General features: G+C 37.1%; 3 protein-coding genes across 4 annotated transcripts; 1 reads left to right on the top strand and 2 right to left on the bottom strand.

Moving 5' to 3' along the window:
- Positions 1-19: 19 nt before the first annotated feature.
- On the bottom strand, positions 20-1724 carry si:ch211-139g16.8 (uncharacterized). 2 transcript variants are annotated; one of them, XM_062439267.1, is made up of 6 exons: positions 1640-1724; positions 1136-1459; positions 926-1026; positions 768-815; positions 412-522; positions 20-243 (listed from the first exon to the last, which is right to left on the bottom strand). In XM_062439267.1, exons 1-6 carry the CDS (start codon positions 1722-1724, stop codon positions 187-189), a joined length of 726 nt encoding a protein of 241 aa, XP_062295251.1. In that variant the 3' UTR covers positions 20-186. The 2 variants fall into 2 exon arrangements, with proteins under 2 accessions (XP_062295251.1, XP_062295250.1); XM_062439266.1 differs by lacking the exons at positions 20-243; positions 412-522 and having other exon boundaries at positions 569-815.
- A 3176-nt stretch (positions 1725-4900) lies between these two features.
- LOC133999883 (ER lumen protein-retaining receptor 2-like) lies at positions 4901-10902 on the top strand. Its single transcript, XM_062439224.1, has 5 exons — positions 4901-5146; positions 7464-7564; positions 7666-7824; positions 7992-8244; positions 9466-10902. Exons 1-5 carry the CDS (start codon positions 5056-5058, stop codon positions 9498-9500), a joined length of 639 nt encoding a protein of 212 aa, XP_062295208.1. The 5' UTR covers positions 4901-5055; the 3' UTR covers positions 9501-10902.
- Positions 10903-11473: 571 nt separating this feature from the next.
- On the bottom strand, positions 11474-13311 carry LOC134000135 (lipid droplet assembly factor 1-like). The gene is made up of 5 exons (XM_062439449.1): positions 13177-13311; positions 12826-12932; positions 12485-12653; positions 12246-12391; positions 11474-12066 (listed from the first exon to the last, which is right to left on the bottom strand). Exons 2-5 carry the CDS (start codon positions 12910-12912, stop codon positions 12004-12006), a joined length of 465 nt encoding a protein of 154 aa, XP_062295433.1. The 5' UTR covers positions 12913-12932; positions 13177-13311; the 3' UTR covers positions 11474-12003.
- Between the last annotated feature and the right edge of the window lie 1074 nt (positions 13312-14385).

The raw sequence follows: 14385 nt of genomic DNA, 5'->3' as shown, positions 1-14385 counted from the left end.
GGAACAGTGACAGACTAAGAACCTTTTGTTGTAGTTTATATGTGAAACTTCATGAGAAAAGGTGAGCAAGCACACAACTCAATTCCAGCCTTCATTGAGTCCTTAGTCACAAAAGTAAAGATTCCATTGTCCTCAGTCGGGTGTTTCATGACTCTGGAGTTTCCTCTCGTTCAGGATGAAGATTTTTTAAACTGTATTTTGATAGATGTCATCAGTTGAGCTTGTGAAGTCAGCACATGCAGCCTGCGATAAGATTAATTGTAATATGAAAATTATGGCAAAATAACATATTTTCAGATAAAGAGAAACTGCAAACATACTGTAGCTCAAACTTAAGCGAACAAAATTTCATGCTTAGCCAATATGTATGTTCTGTATGATCTAACCATAACATGGTGCAACAAGACTTACCTCAACACGAGGGCTGTTTCTGCTAACAGTTTGTTTGGTTCTCTCTTCGTTCCTTTTGCTGTACATTTCTTGAAGCACATGGTGGAATTGTTTTTTTCTAATTGAGTTATTCTGGTTTGAAAAGAGAACATTTATTAGAAAACAGATATGTGGATATTTCTTTCTTTGTATATAATTTATCAACTTAAAACTGCTCTGTCACATTTGGTGTGGCAAGAGCCTTTTCTGGCCAGTAGTTTAGAGCGGCCTTGGTTCCTGTTCCTCTTTTTGCTTTTGAGGGCTTTTCCTTGATTAGTACAGTCAACATGTAAAAACATCAGCAAATTTCCAAAGAAAATCAGACACTTATCGACAACCTTGTCAGGTGTGTGCATCCTTTTGCCCGAGCATATAGTACAGCCATACTGGAACAGAGAGTAACAGGGTATTTTCAGTATAACAGTTTATTTGACAATTTATTAAAGTGTGTGTGTTTAATTCATTACATTAGCAAAAATATGTCAAAGTAATTTACCTTCTTTAGAATGATAAGGGTCACTATTGCCAAGCTGTAGACAGACAACAGGGCAAATGATATCCACAGGAGAATGTTTCTCAACGTGGTTTTTAAGACCTCTGAAAGTGAAAGAAAAGTTGTCTGTAGCACTTCATCTAAAAAAAGGTGTCCAGACAAGCCTGGCCATTAAAAATCAAAGTTATCTTTTGCAACCCAAAAGACTCTTACCCTTTACTTCAAGAAGTGTACCCGTCCCTATATGCTGTGCGCCAGGTGCTGTTTTTCCTTTTGACACTGCAGCACAGTGATAGATCCCACTGTCATTAATGATAAGTGAATTGATGTGTAAAGATGCTCCATTCAAGCTGTACTTGGGATGATTGCTCTCCACGTCCAGGCGAAGATGGCCTTCTTCTTTGAAAACAAACCACTGGTAACGCAGGCCTGAACAGTCTGAACTGACGTTACAAGAGAGATCAGCAGCGTCTCCTATTTTCTTCCAAAGTACTTCGCCTGGTTGTGATAAACAGCTATCCTTTTTTCCCGTGCTTTCTGGAATGAATCGAGAAATTCAAATATAGTATATTTCAGCCCCAAAACTGAAACAAAAAGTTGTCTCTTATTGCTTGACTGAAACAATTCTAGGTTAAACTTGTTAGTTTGTATAATTTTCATCGCCTGAAAACACTTAATAAATTATGTACATACAGTATGATAGGAAGAGCGTCTTACCTATTACTGACAGGTAGGCGAGCAAAAGAGAAAACCCAAACAAGCGGTCCATGTCCACAGCTTGACAGCTTGTAAATGATCTCATGATTCCTTTCATGAGATTATCTAAATGGTTGACAACATGGGAAGTGGGTAAACTGCACTTCCTCAACACTTAGTTCCTGCTTATTTTTCCTGTTCTGCTCAACAGAATGGTACCATGGGTTTGTGAAACCATGAGGCATTTTAGTGTGCCTATAATGACATGACATGATAATGAGGTCATCCATAATATTGAATGCAAATAGATTTTGAGAGTTCAGAAACAGATAAAGAAGGTGTTGTACATTTATGTGTCACTGAAAAGGGGAATCTGCCCCATCAGCCTCTTATAGCCTAACATCATGAATAATAACATTTGTGACCATGTAGACACAAATAGAATATGAGAGGACTGTATTGGAAATTGAACAATCTAAGAATTAGGAAAAATGTCTCACAATTGTTAAGAAATATTCACAATGAGATAGCCAGTGAAGAAAAACAGTGACACAACTGAGACTTCAAAATCTCTATGACCAAATCATGCAATACTCTGCTCAGTAAAAAGACCATATGTGACGGAGTGAGACAGTGAGCAAACCTGTTGAAAGGGTAAAAGGAGGCTGAATATCGACAGTAGTTTTATTTAGACGTGTTTCAGGATATGATTAGATATATAACACTGCTGGTGGACAAATATTTACTGTTTCACCACCATCATCAAGGTTTTTTCTGCATTGGGTACAGCATTCCTCTGTTGGAATATTTCTGTCCTTGCCACCTCTTCTCTCCCTTCTTTCTGCTACTTCCGCTGGGCTTTATGCTGTAGACAATTGACTTTATACTTTAATTGTATAAAATTAGATTTATTATTAAGTATAAGTATTTTGTATTTTATTTATTTTTTTTTTTTTAAGTAAATTGACTCACAAATTACCCAGCTAGTGATTTAAACTCAATCAATCAAACTGTATTTATATACCTTTTGTATGGTTTACTGCAATTCAAATTGCTTATGTAAAGTTACAAGAGAGGACAACTGTAAACAGTACAAGTGACTGGGACTAAAATAAACTAATTTTGAGACTACTGCCACCTCTTACTAATTTTACCCATGTGACCCATTTTTCGGGTAACCAATTAGATCCAAAGACAAACCCATACTTCTTTATGTGCTCATTAAGTCTGCTGGTGTCCTTTGCTTTGATGGTTTTGCCCCAGCACACCACAGCATAGAAGATGATGCTGACAACAGACTGATCTAACATGTGGAGCAATAATTGCAGGATATGACTTGAGTTTTTCCATTTTTGACAGCCAAAATGACTTCACAGATTATTATTTTGCATACAAAACAATGACAATATGATCACCTTATATGAAGCAGTCCTACCCAACATTAGTAGCTATAGCTCCACCTTCATGTTAATGCATCAGTAATAATAACCAGTGGAAAAAAGAAGTACTGACACATTTTGCTTAAATTATCAATTTCACAATGATAGAATAATCCATTACAAGTAAAAGTTGTGCATTAAATACTTAATTAAATTAACTTTAAATTAAATTAAAAATGTTAATATATTTGTTAGTGGCTTGGTAGCTGAGTGGATAAGCTGCATACCACATAAAGGCAGCGTCCCTGGTTACATTCTGGCAAGGGACCTTTGCTGCAGGTCATTCCTGTCTCTCTCCCCCTGTTTCCTGTTAGCCTCTATGCCATCCACTATCAAATAAAGGCAAAAAAGCCCAAAATATGTCTTTAAAAAAAACAAAACAATAAATCTATTTACAGAATGAAATAATAATATGATACAACATTTTACATGAAATATTGACTGTACGAAGGAAAAATGGACTGAGCTTCAAGTGCAAGTGGTGACAAGTGCAAAAACTAAATGTGATGTTGCAATAAACGATTACATTTCATAACAGTGGAGATTGAATGCAATGTACAATGTGATGTCCACTTGATGAAATATATGTAAGGGAACAGTGCAGAGATTAAAAGAGAGATGTGCAGTTTTGATCACAGCACAGTTCAACTATTTAGTAGGGCAGCAGCCTCTGGAAAGAGGTGGAGTATCAGTACAAAGTAGCAGAAAATAGAAATACTAAAGTAAAGTACAAGTAACTCAAAATTGTACTTAAGTGCAGTTCTTAAATTACATTCCACCACTGATAGTGGTATATCACAATACTATACTGTAGGTGTGTAACTAGTAACATGTAATGGCGTGATGAAATGTAATTACAAAATAAATGTAACTGTAATCCATTACAGTTACTCAGAAATAATGTGTAATTAAATTAGTTACTTATGAAAATGTTGATAATATAAATAATACATTGTATGTGAGACCTTAAAGAATTTGCTCAGGAGAAGGGTTTTTTCCTCATTTTTTAATATTTAACATGTTACCGAAGACATATATTGCTGTTTTTAATTCTTTGAAAACAATATTTTTATATTTAGTAAATAAATCATTACGTGGACCTTATTTGGAGCACACATGGGCTTAAATGGTGTCACAGTACCAATTAAGCCCATGCTAGACTTTTGACTTTTTTCATTAAATATCTTTATTTTATATTCCGACATCTACATGAACTAATGAAAACATTTTCAAATGAGAGATAAATCTTGCTTTATAAGAAATGATCTCCCTTATTAACCATGTCAGTATCCATGAAAAACACCTGAACATAGATTTTGGTGGTCTTAATGGGTAAACTTACCCCAACAGTTGAAAACTTTAATTGGAAAATTAGAAAAGTAATCAACACATTACATTACTTTGATTAAATGATTAAAAATAGTTGCATTACGTATTACATTTGAAATAGAATACAAGTACCTCAAAAGTGTACTTAAGTACAGTACTTAGTAAATATACCCTTCTGAATCACATTCCACCACTGATAATGATTTATAATAATACTACATAGGCCCAACATATAATTTTAATACTCACGTACATTGTGTTGACACAAAAACACTACTTTACACAGTACACAGACTCATTTTATGTGGCGTTAATATCAGGCGTATTGTTAAATGCTGAAACACTGGACCCACCCAGTATAATAATGTCACACACTGAGCTCAGGTTTCTGGTCCCTCTCTGCTCTGCTTGCTGGAGGCGGGACATTGCGCGCTATCAATCAAATTTTAAGCCAATCCAAACCCCTCTGTGTGTTTTGTGACGCCCCCTTCCACGTCGACCTGCACTCTCGCCATATCTTCAGTCCTGAAAGGTCCGCAGCCCGGTTTTCACCAAGTGGAGCAGGAGCAGCATTCAGCATTAACAGTGTTACTTACTATACTACATTAGGGCAGAAAAGAGTGACCTGTGTGAGCCTCCTATCTGTGTCTATTCATTCATTTAGCAACGATGAACGTGTTCAGACTGTTAGGGGACCTCTCTCATTTGGCTGCTATCATCATCCTGCTGCTCAAAATATGGAAAAGCAGGTCGTGTGCAGGTGAGCTCTAGTTATATTTTTTACTTACATATACTCCTCTTAGTGTTATTTATGATCTTTTTGTTTTTAGCAGCTAAACGCTGTTAAACGTGTCAGTTTTGTTAATGCTTAGCTATAACCAGCAAGCTGTGAGCTAGCTAGCTACATGCTAACGTTTTACCACTTCCTAAGTTACTCATTCATTTGAGCCACTGGCTAATAAAGCGCTAGCAGGCTGCAGTCTAAGCTACAAACTGCTTGTCTGCACTATTATCACTTTCATTACTATTATCACTACTGGAAATATCTAACAGTTACGCAAAGTGTCAATAATCGTCATTTTTATGGGGTTTCCAAGTGGGTTTGAGTTGACTAACTTGTGTCAGCTAAACCTACGAATAGGAATACACGAGCGGCTGTGTAGTTTATTTTCCTGCTGCTTTAATAATAACTGATGAACTTAGGAAAGCAGTAAATGCTACACATCAGCGATCCATGTGCTCTTTGCTCCTCTGATCTGCGGTTTGGTGCTCCATTTTTTGGGTCTGGCTTCTGACGTGGCGTTCTAGAAGGCGCTACGTAACTGCAGAACGCTCGATGTTTGTAGTCCCAATAAAGTTGTTTGTAGTTCAGTAAAGTTGTTTACTAACAAACAAACATGCTTTAAATATTTGAGATGAATGTACTTCATCGTGTAGTTAGCAGTGATATCTTGTGTGCAGTCTTGTATCAGTGTTGGATGCCACTTTGGTTAATTATGGGGAGAAAGATCTCTTGAGAATCGTGGACAACATTGATAGATAACTGGAACTGCTTTGTAATTATGTAGCTTATTTACTTTTGTAAAGTTTATTTATTTTCCCTATTAATTTCTTTTTTAAACGTTTTTTTTACATTGCAAAATTGTATTACTGCTTGTGTTGTTGTGATTAGTTTATTTCTTCTCCAACACGCCCTGTGCTGTTATTTGTATTGTAATATTACAGTGTTAAAGTTTTGAAAAAAAACTTAGGGGAGAATTGCTGTGATTGGCCCACAAAGCTGTGGGTTTGATTGTAGGTTCAAAGTTAAAGGAAGTAATGTAAGGTAGCAGAAACTAGTGTTTTTGTGTAATTAGGGTTTATGTGGTTAGATATTACATAGTAAGTGATGGTTTTGTCTGGGGATAAAGATGTTTTTGAAACCGAAAAAAAAGAGAAACCAAAAGAGCACCATAGGTGAGATTGCTCCTTCAGGGTTTAGAAACATGCAATGCCTGTCGCAGATGCCAGAATAGACCGACATCTCAATGTTAAATATACAATATAGACAAACAGAACGACAGTGTTAGGTAAATAAACTGCAAACTTACAATACCACTCAAAAGTTTGGGCACACTTTCCCATAATAGGAAAATTAGTGGCAATAATGAATGGCATTACTTTCCTATAATGGGACAGTGTTTACAGATTTTTGACTGGTGCTGTAAATTAAGGCTATGAATCAGAGAAAAAACACCAGGAACCCCAAACCCTCTTCTATGCCACAAAGGCCTGGAAAGGAGACATACTATACATGCACACAACAGGCAAAACTAAACAAATTATTCACACAGAGGGAGAAGAGTTGAGAGATGATAATAGTGGATGGAGCAGTCAGTAGACGATATGATGCGAGAAAAGGTGAAAGCAAAGGTGAAGCTGGATCTCCTGGTGGACGGGGACCCAGTTGTACCTTGCTGGCACCTGGTACAACATTCATTAGACAGGAACCAGTGGTCCACCTTGGACTCCACTCAGAAAATGCTGACAGGTTCAAACCCAAAACCAAAGAGTGCTAGCAATGGCAACTCCATGGCCTATTCTCAGGCTCTGAGCGTTTGATTTATTTACTAAATTAATGTGTTTAGATGTAATAAAGGTCACCAGAAGGATCTGGGAAGGATGCCAGTCTCTGCCTGTAAATGCCCCTTGACCTGAAGTAATAGTTTAATTTGCAGTATTTGGCTGTGATCAGGTCATAAATACAATCAGATTCAAAGGGAAACTTGAACACTCCTCTTCTTGTCTTCTAATGGTGCCCTCCTCAGCTGTTGTCAGCTTTAATATTTAAATCAAATGCTCCGTACTTGCATTCCATTATTTATCTCTTTAATTAAATCCAAAAGGGAATATGTGCTTCTGAGATTTTTCCCACATAAATATTCATGAAGTTTCCAGTAGGTGGCACTGTTCTGTAAGGAGAATCATTATGTGATTCATGGTCAACCAGGGCTCTTGTTTAGTGATGCTGTTGTTGACACTGGTGTATTACTGCCACCTGGATCTAAATAGTAAATTGTCTTGATGTTTTGTTAAAGGTATCTCTGGAAAGAGCCAAATCCTGTTTGCCATTGTGTTTACCACACGCTACTTGGATCTGCTCACCTCCTTTATCTCCCTCTATAACACAAGCATGAAGGTAAGACGTCAGCTCACATCTCAGCCCTGACCCTTTCATTGCAGGTCCCACATTTCTCCCCCAGTGCACTGAATGACGAGTTGTTCCTTGTTGCCTTCCAGGTGATCTACATCGGTTGTGCATATGCCACAGTCTACCTGATCTACGCAAAGTTCAGGGCCACTTATGATGGCAACCATGACAGTTTCAGAGTAGAATTCCTGGTTGTTCCTGTCGGGGGTCTTGCTGTTCTCATCAACCATGACTTTTCCCTCCTAGAGGTGGGTTCACTTTCCTGTATTGTTAAAGCGTGACATACTTCATTGAATAGAAGCAGATCACAAGTCCTTTTGTAAGAACAAAGTCTTATTATAGCATAAATGGGAGGTAACAGCATAATGTTATTAATTTTAAGAATTAATGGTATATAAACCATGTCTGCCATCAGATCCTGTGGACATTCTCCATCTACCTGGAGTCGGTGGCAATCCTTCCTCAGCTCTTCATGATCAGCAAGACTGGAGAGGCAGAGACGATCACCACCCACTACCTGTTCTGCCTGGGCCTGTACCGGGCGCTCTATCTCTTCAACTGGATCTGGCGTTTCTACTTTGAGGGCTTCTTTGACATGATCGCCATTGTGGCTGGCGTGGTCCAGACTGTCCTCTACTGTGACTTCTTCTATCTTTATGTCACCAAAGGTGGGTGTCAGCCATCATGGCATTAATCATTTTATTTATGAGTGATAAACTGAGCAAGTCAGCACCAGATTAGACAGATGAAACTAAGAGATGAATTATCATGTTTAGGCAGCTGTGGGCATATGGAGAGAGGTCAATACTGTACACTCATCACCTGAGGAACAAAATGTTCTATATTGTGTTCATAATACATTTTATAAAGACACTTCCCTTACAAATAAAACATATTTCCATGTATTTTGTTTTATTATTTGGTTACAACAAAAAGCGTAAAAATGTAGTCCCTTCTTGGTGTGACTACAGTGTAAGAGATGGGAGATAAAATCCATAGACTCTTTTCTGTGCAGGATTTTATGCTGAAGTTCAGCCGAAGCTAATCTGAGAATTCAGTGCAGTGAATTTTTGTACAATCAACCACATATTTCCTATTTTCCAGAGTTAGTCTTTTTAGTACAGAGTTCCCTCTTTGTTTTACTATCCCCCCACTAGAGCTCTGCAAGGAATCTCAGTCCCAGGAAACACACAAAGGGAATTTTGTACTTAACTAATTGATTTGTCTGATCTAAATTCTCATATTAGCTCCAGCTGAACTTCACAAAACCCAGACTGGGAATCCTATTTCTTACAGTGAAACTGTAGTAATAAGATGCTTTTGAGCAAGATGACAGGGCTGTAAAATGCATGCTATAGTTTCTTAGAGCCCATGGTGACGTCTTCAAATGTCACGCTTTTTTTCTGATCAACCGTCCAAAATCCAGATATTTGGTTAATTATTGTGTGTGACACCGTAATGTGTTATATCCTCAGGGTTTAGATGCTAGCAAAATGTTTTTCTTGACTGATATTATTTCAATCCCATCACAACTTGTTGCCATGTTGGTCAGTTACAGCGGGAAGTGTATCTCCATGTAGTCACTTCAACAGTTTTATGTCGCTTTCATCAAAAGAAAAGCATCTTTTGCACTTCATTTACCTGGTGGTTGTCCCTTGTTTACTTATTCTGACTACAAGTCAATGAGTTTCAGATCAGTTAACAGTTTCAGATGTAGTAGTAGTAGTAGTAGTAGTAGTAGTAGTATAAATGAGGCAGGAAATGGCTGAAGTATTGCAGCATGAACATAGACTCAGAGATGATAACTGCTTGAACATAGACTCAGAGATGATAACTGCTTGACTCAATGGTTCCTACCTGTCGACTAACTTTACTATCTGACCCCACAGTGTTGAAAGGAAAGAAGCTGAGCCTGCCAGCGTAAAAAGTACTGAAGGAGACGACGACTCCCAGCAGACTCAGGGGGTGAGGAGATGACGTCATGGAATCTCGTGACCTTATTAGAAAAGGATGCCTGAGACAGAGAGCCAACTAACGGGGGAAAAACACTAGTCTTCTTCTTGATTATTGCTGATTGAACTGGTAAATGCCAACAAACACCAGAGCTGAACAAAGATCATCGCGGGTCAACCTTTGGATTTCTGTGTTCAGCATCTTGCCTTAAACTTCTTTTCATTGCTGTTCAAATAGGAGAAAAGGCTTTTTTTCTACATGTGAGGTGTATACGCTTATTTTTTTTATTTCTTTTATTTGATTTTTTTCATTTTACTATGTCACAAATAGGGTTGACTCTGAGAAGAACCATGTTTGACTTGGTAATGAAATGCACAAATGTACAGTCTTACTAAAGAGTGACGTAAAGAGAAATGTATCCGAGTGCCTGATGAGGATTATGTCCAGTCTCACACAGTACAGTATTTTTTTTTTTTTTTTACTTTTTGGATCTGATTTTGTCTCGATAATTGTTTGCATATACTGTAAAACATGTATCCTATCTTGGAAACATTTAAAAAGGCCAACATATATCAATTTTGTAAAAATATTGCTATATAAAACTGCTCAAGACAACATTTTAAACATTCTCTCTTCTAAAACTAAGATCTTTTTTGTTGCCTGAACTTAAAAAAAAAGAGAAAAGAAAAGGTTTATAATTTCATCTTGAATTAGTAAGTAGCCCATAAAAAAACAATCATCTTGTCACAGCTGTCAGTATTTTCAAATGGTAGGTATCTCATTTGGAATTAAACTTTTCATGTGTTTACTGACCTTTTTCCCCTGTCAGCATACTGTTTTGATGAAACTAAAATGCATAAATGGTTCTGCAGCTTCAATATAAATTTCATACAATTGTAAAATAATGCTACGTCACATTGTGGATGTAGATAGAGCACAGTTATTTTTTTTGCTATTGCACCCTTGTAACAAATGCATGAACACCTTTCAATTTCTTCAGTTAACCCATGGTTGAAATCATTGACGTCAGAGTGAGGCAATAATGAATGACTGAACAATGGCGACATTTTACTGCACCGGGATGAAAAGTGCAGATATCTGGCATGAGAATCCTCCCGCACTTTGACCGGTTGTGACTTCAAGTGTTAACTGTATATCAGGGGTGTGAAAAATTAAACAGATTTGACATTGTGTAGTTCAGTTGCTCAACAATTGAGGGGTGATCATGATCATGTTAAGTGGGTGCATTCTGTTCAATTTAAAGACCTGTTTAACTTTTTCAAATTAGTCTTTTCCTAAACGATTATTATCAACTTTTTTTTGTCTCATTCTTGCATGATATCACCTCCATTAAAGATTTTATGAGAATCACCCTTCAGTGTCACTGTCTAATTATTGAAACCGTGCAAGCACAGACAAGAACCAGTTCTTTGCTGAGCATTCAGTGCCTAGAAAAGTTCATTCTGTTTTCACTTTTTACTACAGCAAAAACTAATCTGGGACATTACTCATACATTCAATCAGTATTTCCTCAGTATGTGTGTATCACAGCATGCAAAATACTGTACATACAACATAAAAAAAAACCATGTTCCATACTATATAATCCTACACCTCTGCACTGATAAAACCTTTCCTTCTGAAATGAATCTACTACTACAAAATATTATCGTTGGTCATTAAGGATAGACAACTGTTTCCTAAACTGATCCAAACGTCCCTGGAATAGATAGGATATTCTCTCATGAAGATTTTTTTTAAGTAGTTATACCACACTCATAAAGACGTGTCCCATACAACATATTTTTGCAGTTAGCAATTGTGCACATATTGAGCCAGCATCAATAATACATCATATTAGATCCTCTTACATTTTAAAACCAAGACATTTCTCCAATATATAGTCAGGACAGCACAACAGAATAAATGTTCATCCACATGAGCTTTTATTCATAGCTGCATTATAAATAAGCAACATTTCAATCTTTCGAGGTAACAGCAGATATAAACATGTAACAGTTGTGTCGTAGTGCAGTCTCATTGCCTAATGTGCATACACAACATATACAAGGTAATTTTAGGCTTGCTGTCATATATTGTAGTATAGTGTTCAGCTTTGATTCAACATTTCCACTTTTCTTCTAGTAAATCTTTGGTTCCGATAATTTATATTCCCATTCCTCATATTCAGACATACATTATTTTACCTGAATAAGTCATGTCTCCTGTAACAAGGCAGTTGATAGATTAGTTGTACCATGCTTTTGCTTATCGCATTGTATATAAATAATGGCATTTCATGTAACGTTTTAATGCATTAGAGAAAAATTATCTAGCAATAATATTCAAACATACAGTAACATCAAGGTGGATTTTAACAGCAGATCCCAGATTCACGCTGCCACCATACATTCAAGGGTCTGTATCTCTGAATCCTGAAGCTTCAGTAGTGATGATTTAGAAGACAAAATGAGCTACTCTGTTTCCTTCGCTGTTGAAGTTTCACACCCCTTTTCCTTCCCGCAGACTTTACCTCCCTGGTGGGAATAAAAATCAAAATATAATATAATATGGGAAAATATAATAGCTCCTTTTTATACAAGTGACAGTATGACTGGTGCAGAGTTAAATATATATGCACTCAAATGTATTATAACTGTTTGGTGACATTATATTATTGATGATTATACAGTTGATTCAGTTGCCTATATCTTACCTTTGTCCGACGGGTGTTATAGTAGTTGAGGGTGTTGGAGATGGTGATGTATGAAACGTTAAAGATGGATGCAACCAGGACGGAGACGAAGGCGAGGCCGGAGAGCACGCACAGCAGACACAATCCCCCGACAAACAACAGGAACACTGAACATGACAGAGAAATAACATGTTTGTGGCCGCAGAGAGTTTAATCATTTGCAGCTCATGCATAACCACCAAGCAGAGGATTACACTTACCCTCAAAAAAGACAAAAGCCACTGCTGAGACTACAAAGGTAACAAGAGCAAAAGTGAGGAAAAGTCCAACAGGCAGTGCAGCCATGACACTGAACAACAACACTGTCAGAGCTAAGAAAGGGTGGCCGCTGAGGTACTGCCCAACTCTTGTCTTCATCAGATGTGCCACCTGTTAAACAGAGAGAGACACAATGCAGTTATCAGGTAGCTGGGGGAAGATGCAGCCCTCAAGCAGATTAATCCAGTCTGATTTACTGATGAAAAAGTAAGAACGTACACAAAATAAAGAATAAAAGACAATGCTTAAGTTCTTTCAATGCAGATGTTTAGTTTCAGGTTACCTTGGGGTCATCATAAATGCAGTTAAACTGGGTGGTCCACCTCCCCCACAACTGCTGACACTCAGTCATACGGCTGCTTTCCTGCATCTCCACAAACACTGACCTGACTGAGAAGAACATGAATCAGCCTGCCTGGATGGTAAAATCACACTACTGAGGTTGAAATACTTTACAGCCAGTTGGTGAAGTTTAAATTATAGTTCTAAGTATACAGACTGAATTCACTCAAGAAATAGTTACTTGAAGTGAAACTGTACTAAAGCTCAGTTGTCATGTACTGCCAACATAAATTACTTTAAAACTCAAATAATATGTGTCTGGAAACATATGAAATAGTTAACAAATACACACCTGACCAATGTAGTAAACTCGGTTTGATTCTCAGCTCACCAGATTAGAAACTATCCCTTGTAGAGTTATCTTAAACACTAAGCATACAGAAGCAACTCTCCCTTTTTAAAGCACACCCTCTTCTTCCATTTCTTCCTCCCCCTCTTCCTCTTCTGAATTCTTGGAAGTCAGACTCTGAAAGGCTTGTTCAAGTTACTGCTGCCATCTCCTGTTCACCAAATGTGCTGCAGCATAAGATTACAGCCGATGTAATTATCTTTGTGTGATATGAAATACACCCTATAGAAATAGTACAAATTGCATCTCTGGTTCAAGAAAAGGGTGGTATCCTCTGATAAAGGATGGGGACTCATAAAGGACAGAAAAAATACATGTGAACAATATATTTAGTCAAGATATAAAGTACTACTTAATAGTAGTATTAAGTAAGTACTTATTATTATAACAATTACAAATATCAACAGTAATATCAGATGTTTTCTGGTGTAGAGATCAGTCTATCTGCCACAGCTTTTAAACTTTTAAAGCCCAAATGTACAGATGGGCATTTGTTCATATATTTAGTTTGAGCTCTTTTTCCCTCTTAATTCTTGTTTTTACCATATTCATTTTTTATATATCATTCTGTTTCTCTGTTTTATCTCTCTATGCTCTCTGTGTTTAAATATGTACGCTGACATTGCATTTATGTTTTATGGCATTGTGTTTTTTGATGCAGAGTTCATACCAATGTCAAATAAAACATGAAGAAAACATTTCCTCATGTTTTAAGATATAAAAAAATCTCTACAATTTGTTAATATTTTCCTCATTGTAACATCCAGAATCTATGAAAAAGCTAATATTTTTAATTCAAAAAGTTTAACTGCTGGATGCAAGTTGTCTCCTACCTCACTGTAAAGTCAATTTTCAGTGTTTGTGCACCGGAGGCTTCAAGTTTCCACATCACACTTGTACAAGTTGAATACGGGACCATGATTGGCTTTGAAACTTTTTGTGATCTCACAAGTCCTGCTCGTAGGTGTGCGCCTTTGACTCTGATTTAAAGATAGCACATACACTTTGTCCCTTCGGCAGATTCATGTGAAACAGATTTCTGGTGTCAAACTCTGAACATACATCAATCTGCACAGTGAAAAAACATCCTAGCTAAAACATCCAAGTTAAGTAACAACAATCAAAGCATTTTGAGTTGAGAAAGACTTTGCT

Source organism: Scomber scombrus, chromosome 18 (genome assembly GCF_963691925.1).
Source record: "Scomber scombrus chromosome 18, fScoSco1.1, whole genome shotgun sequence".
NCBI lineage: Eukaryota > Metazoa > Chordata > Actinopteri > Scombriformes > Scombridae > Scomber > Scomber scombrus.
Note: the sequence above shows the minus strand (reverse complement) of the source record. Positions and strands in the feature narration are given on the sequence as shown.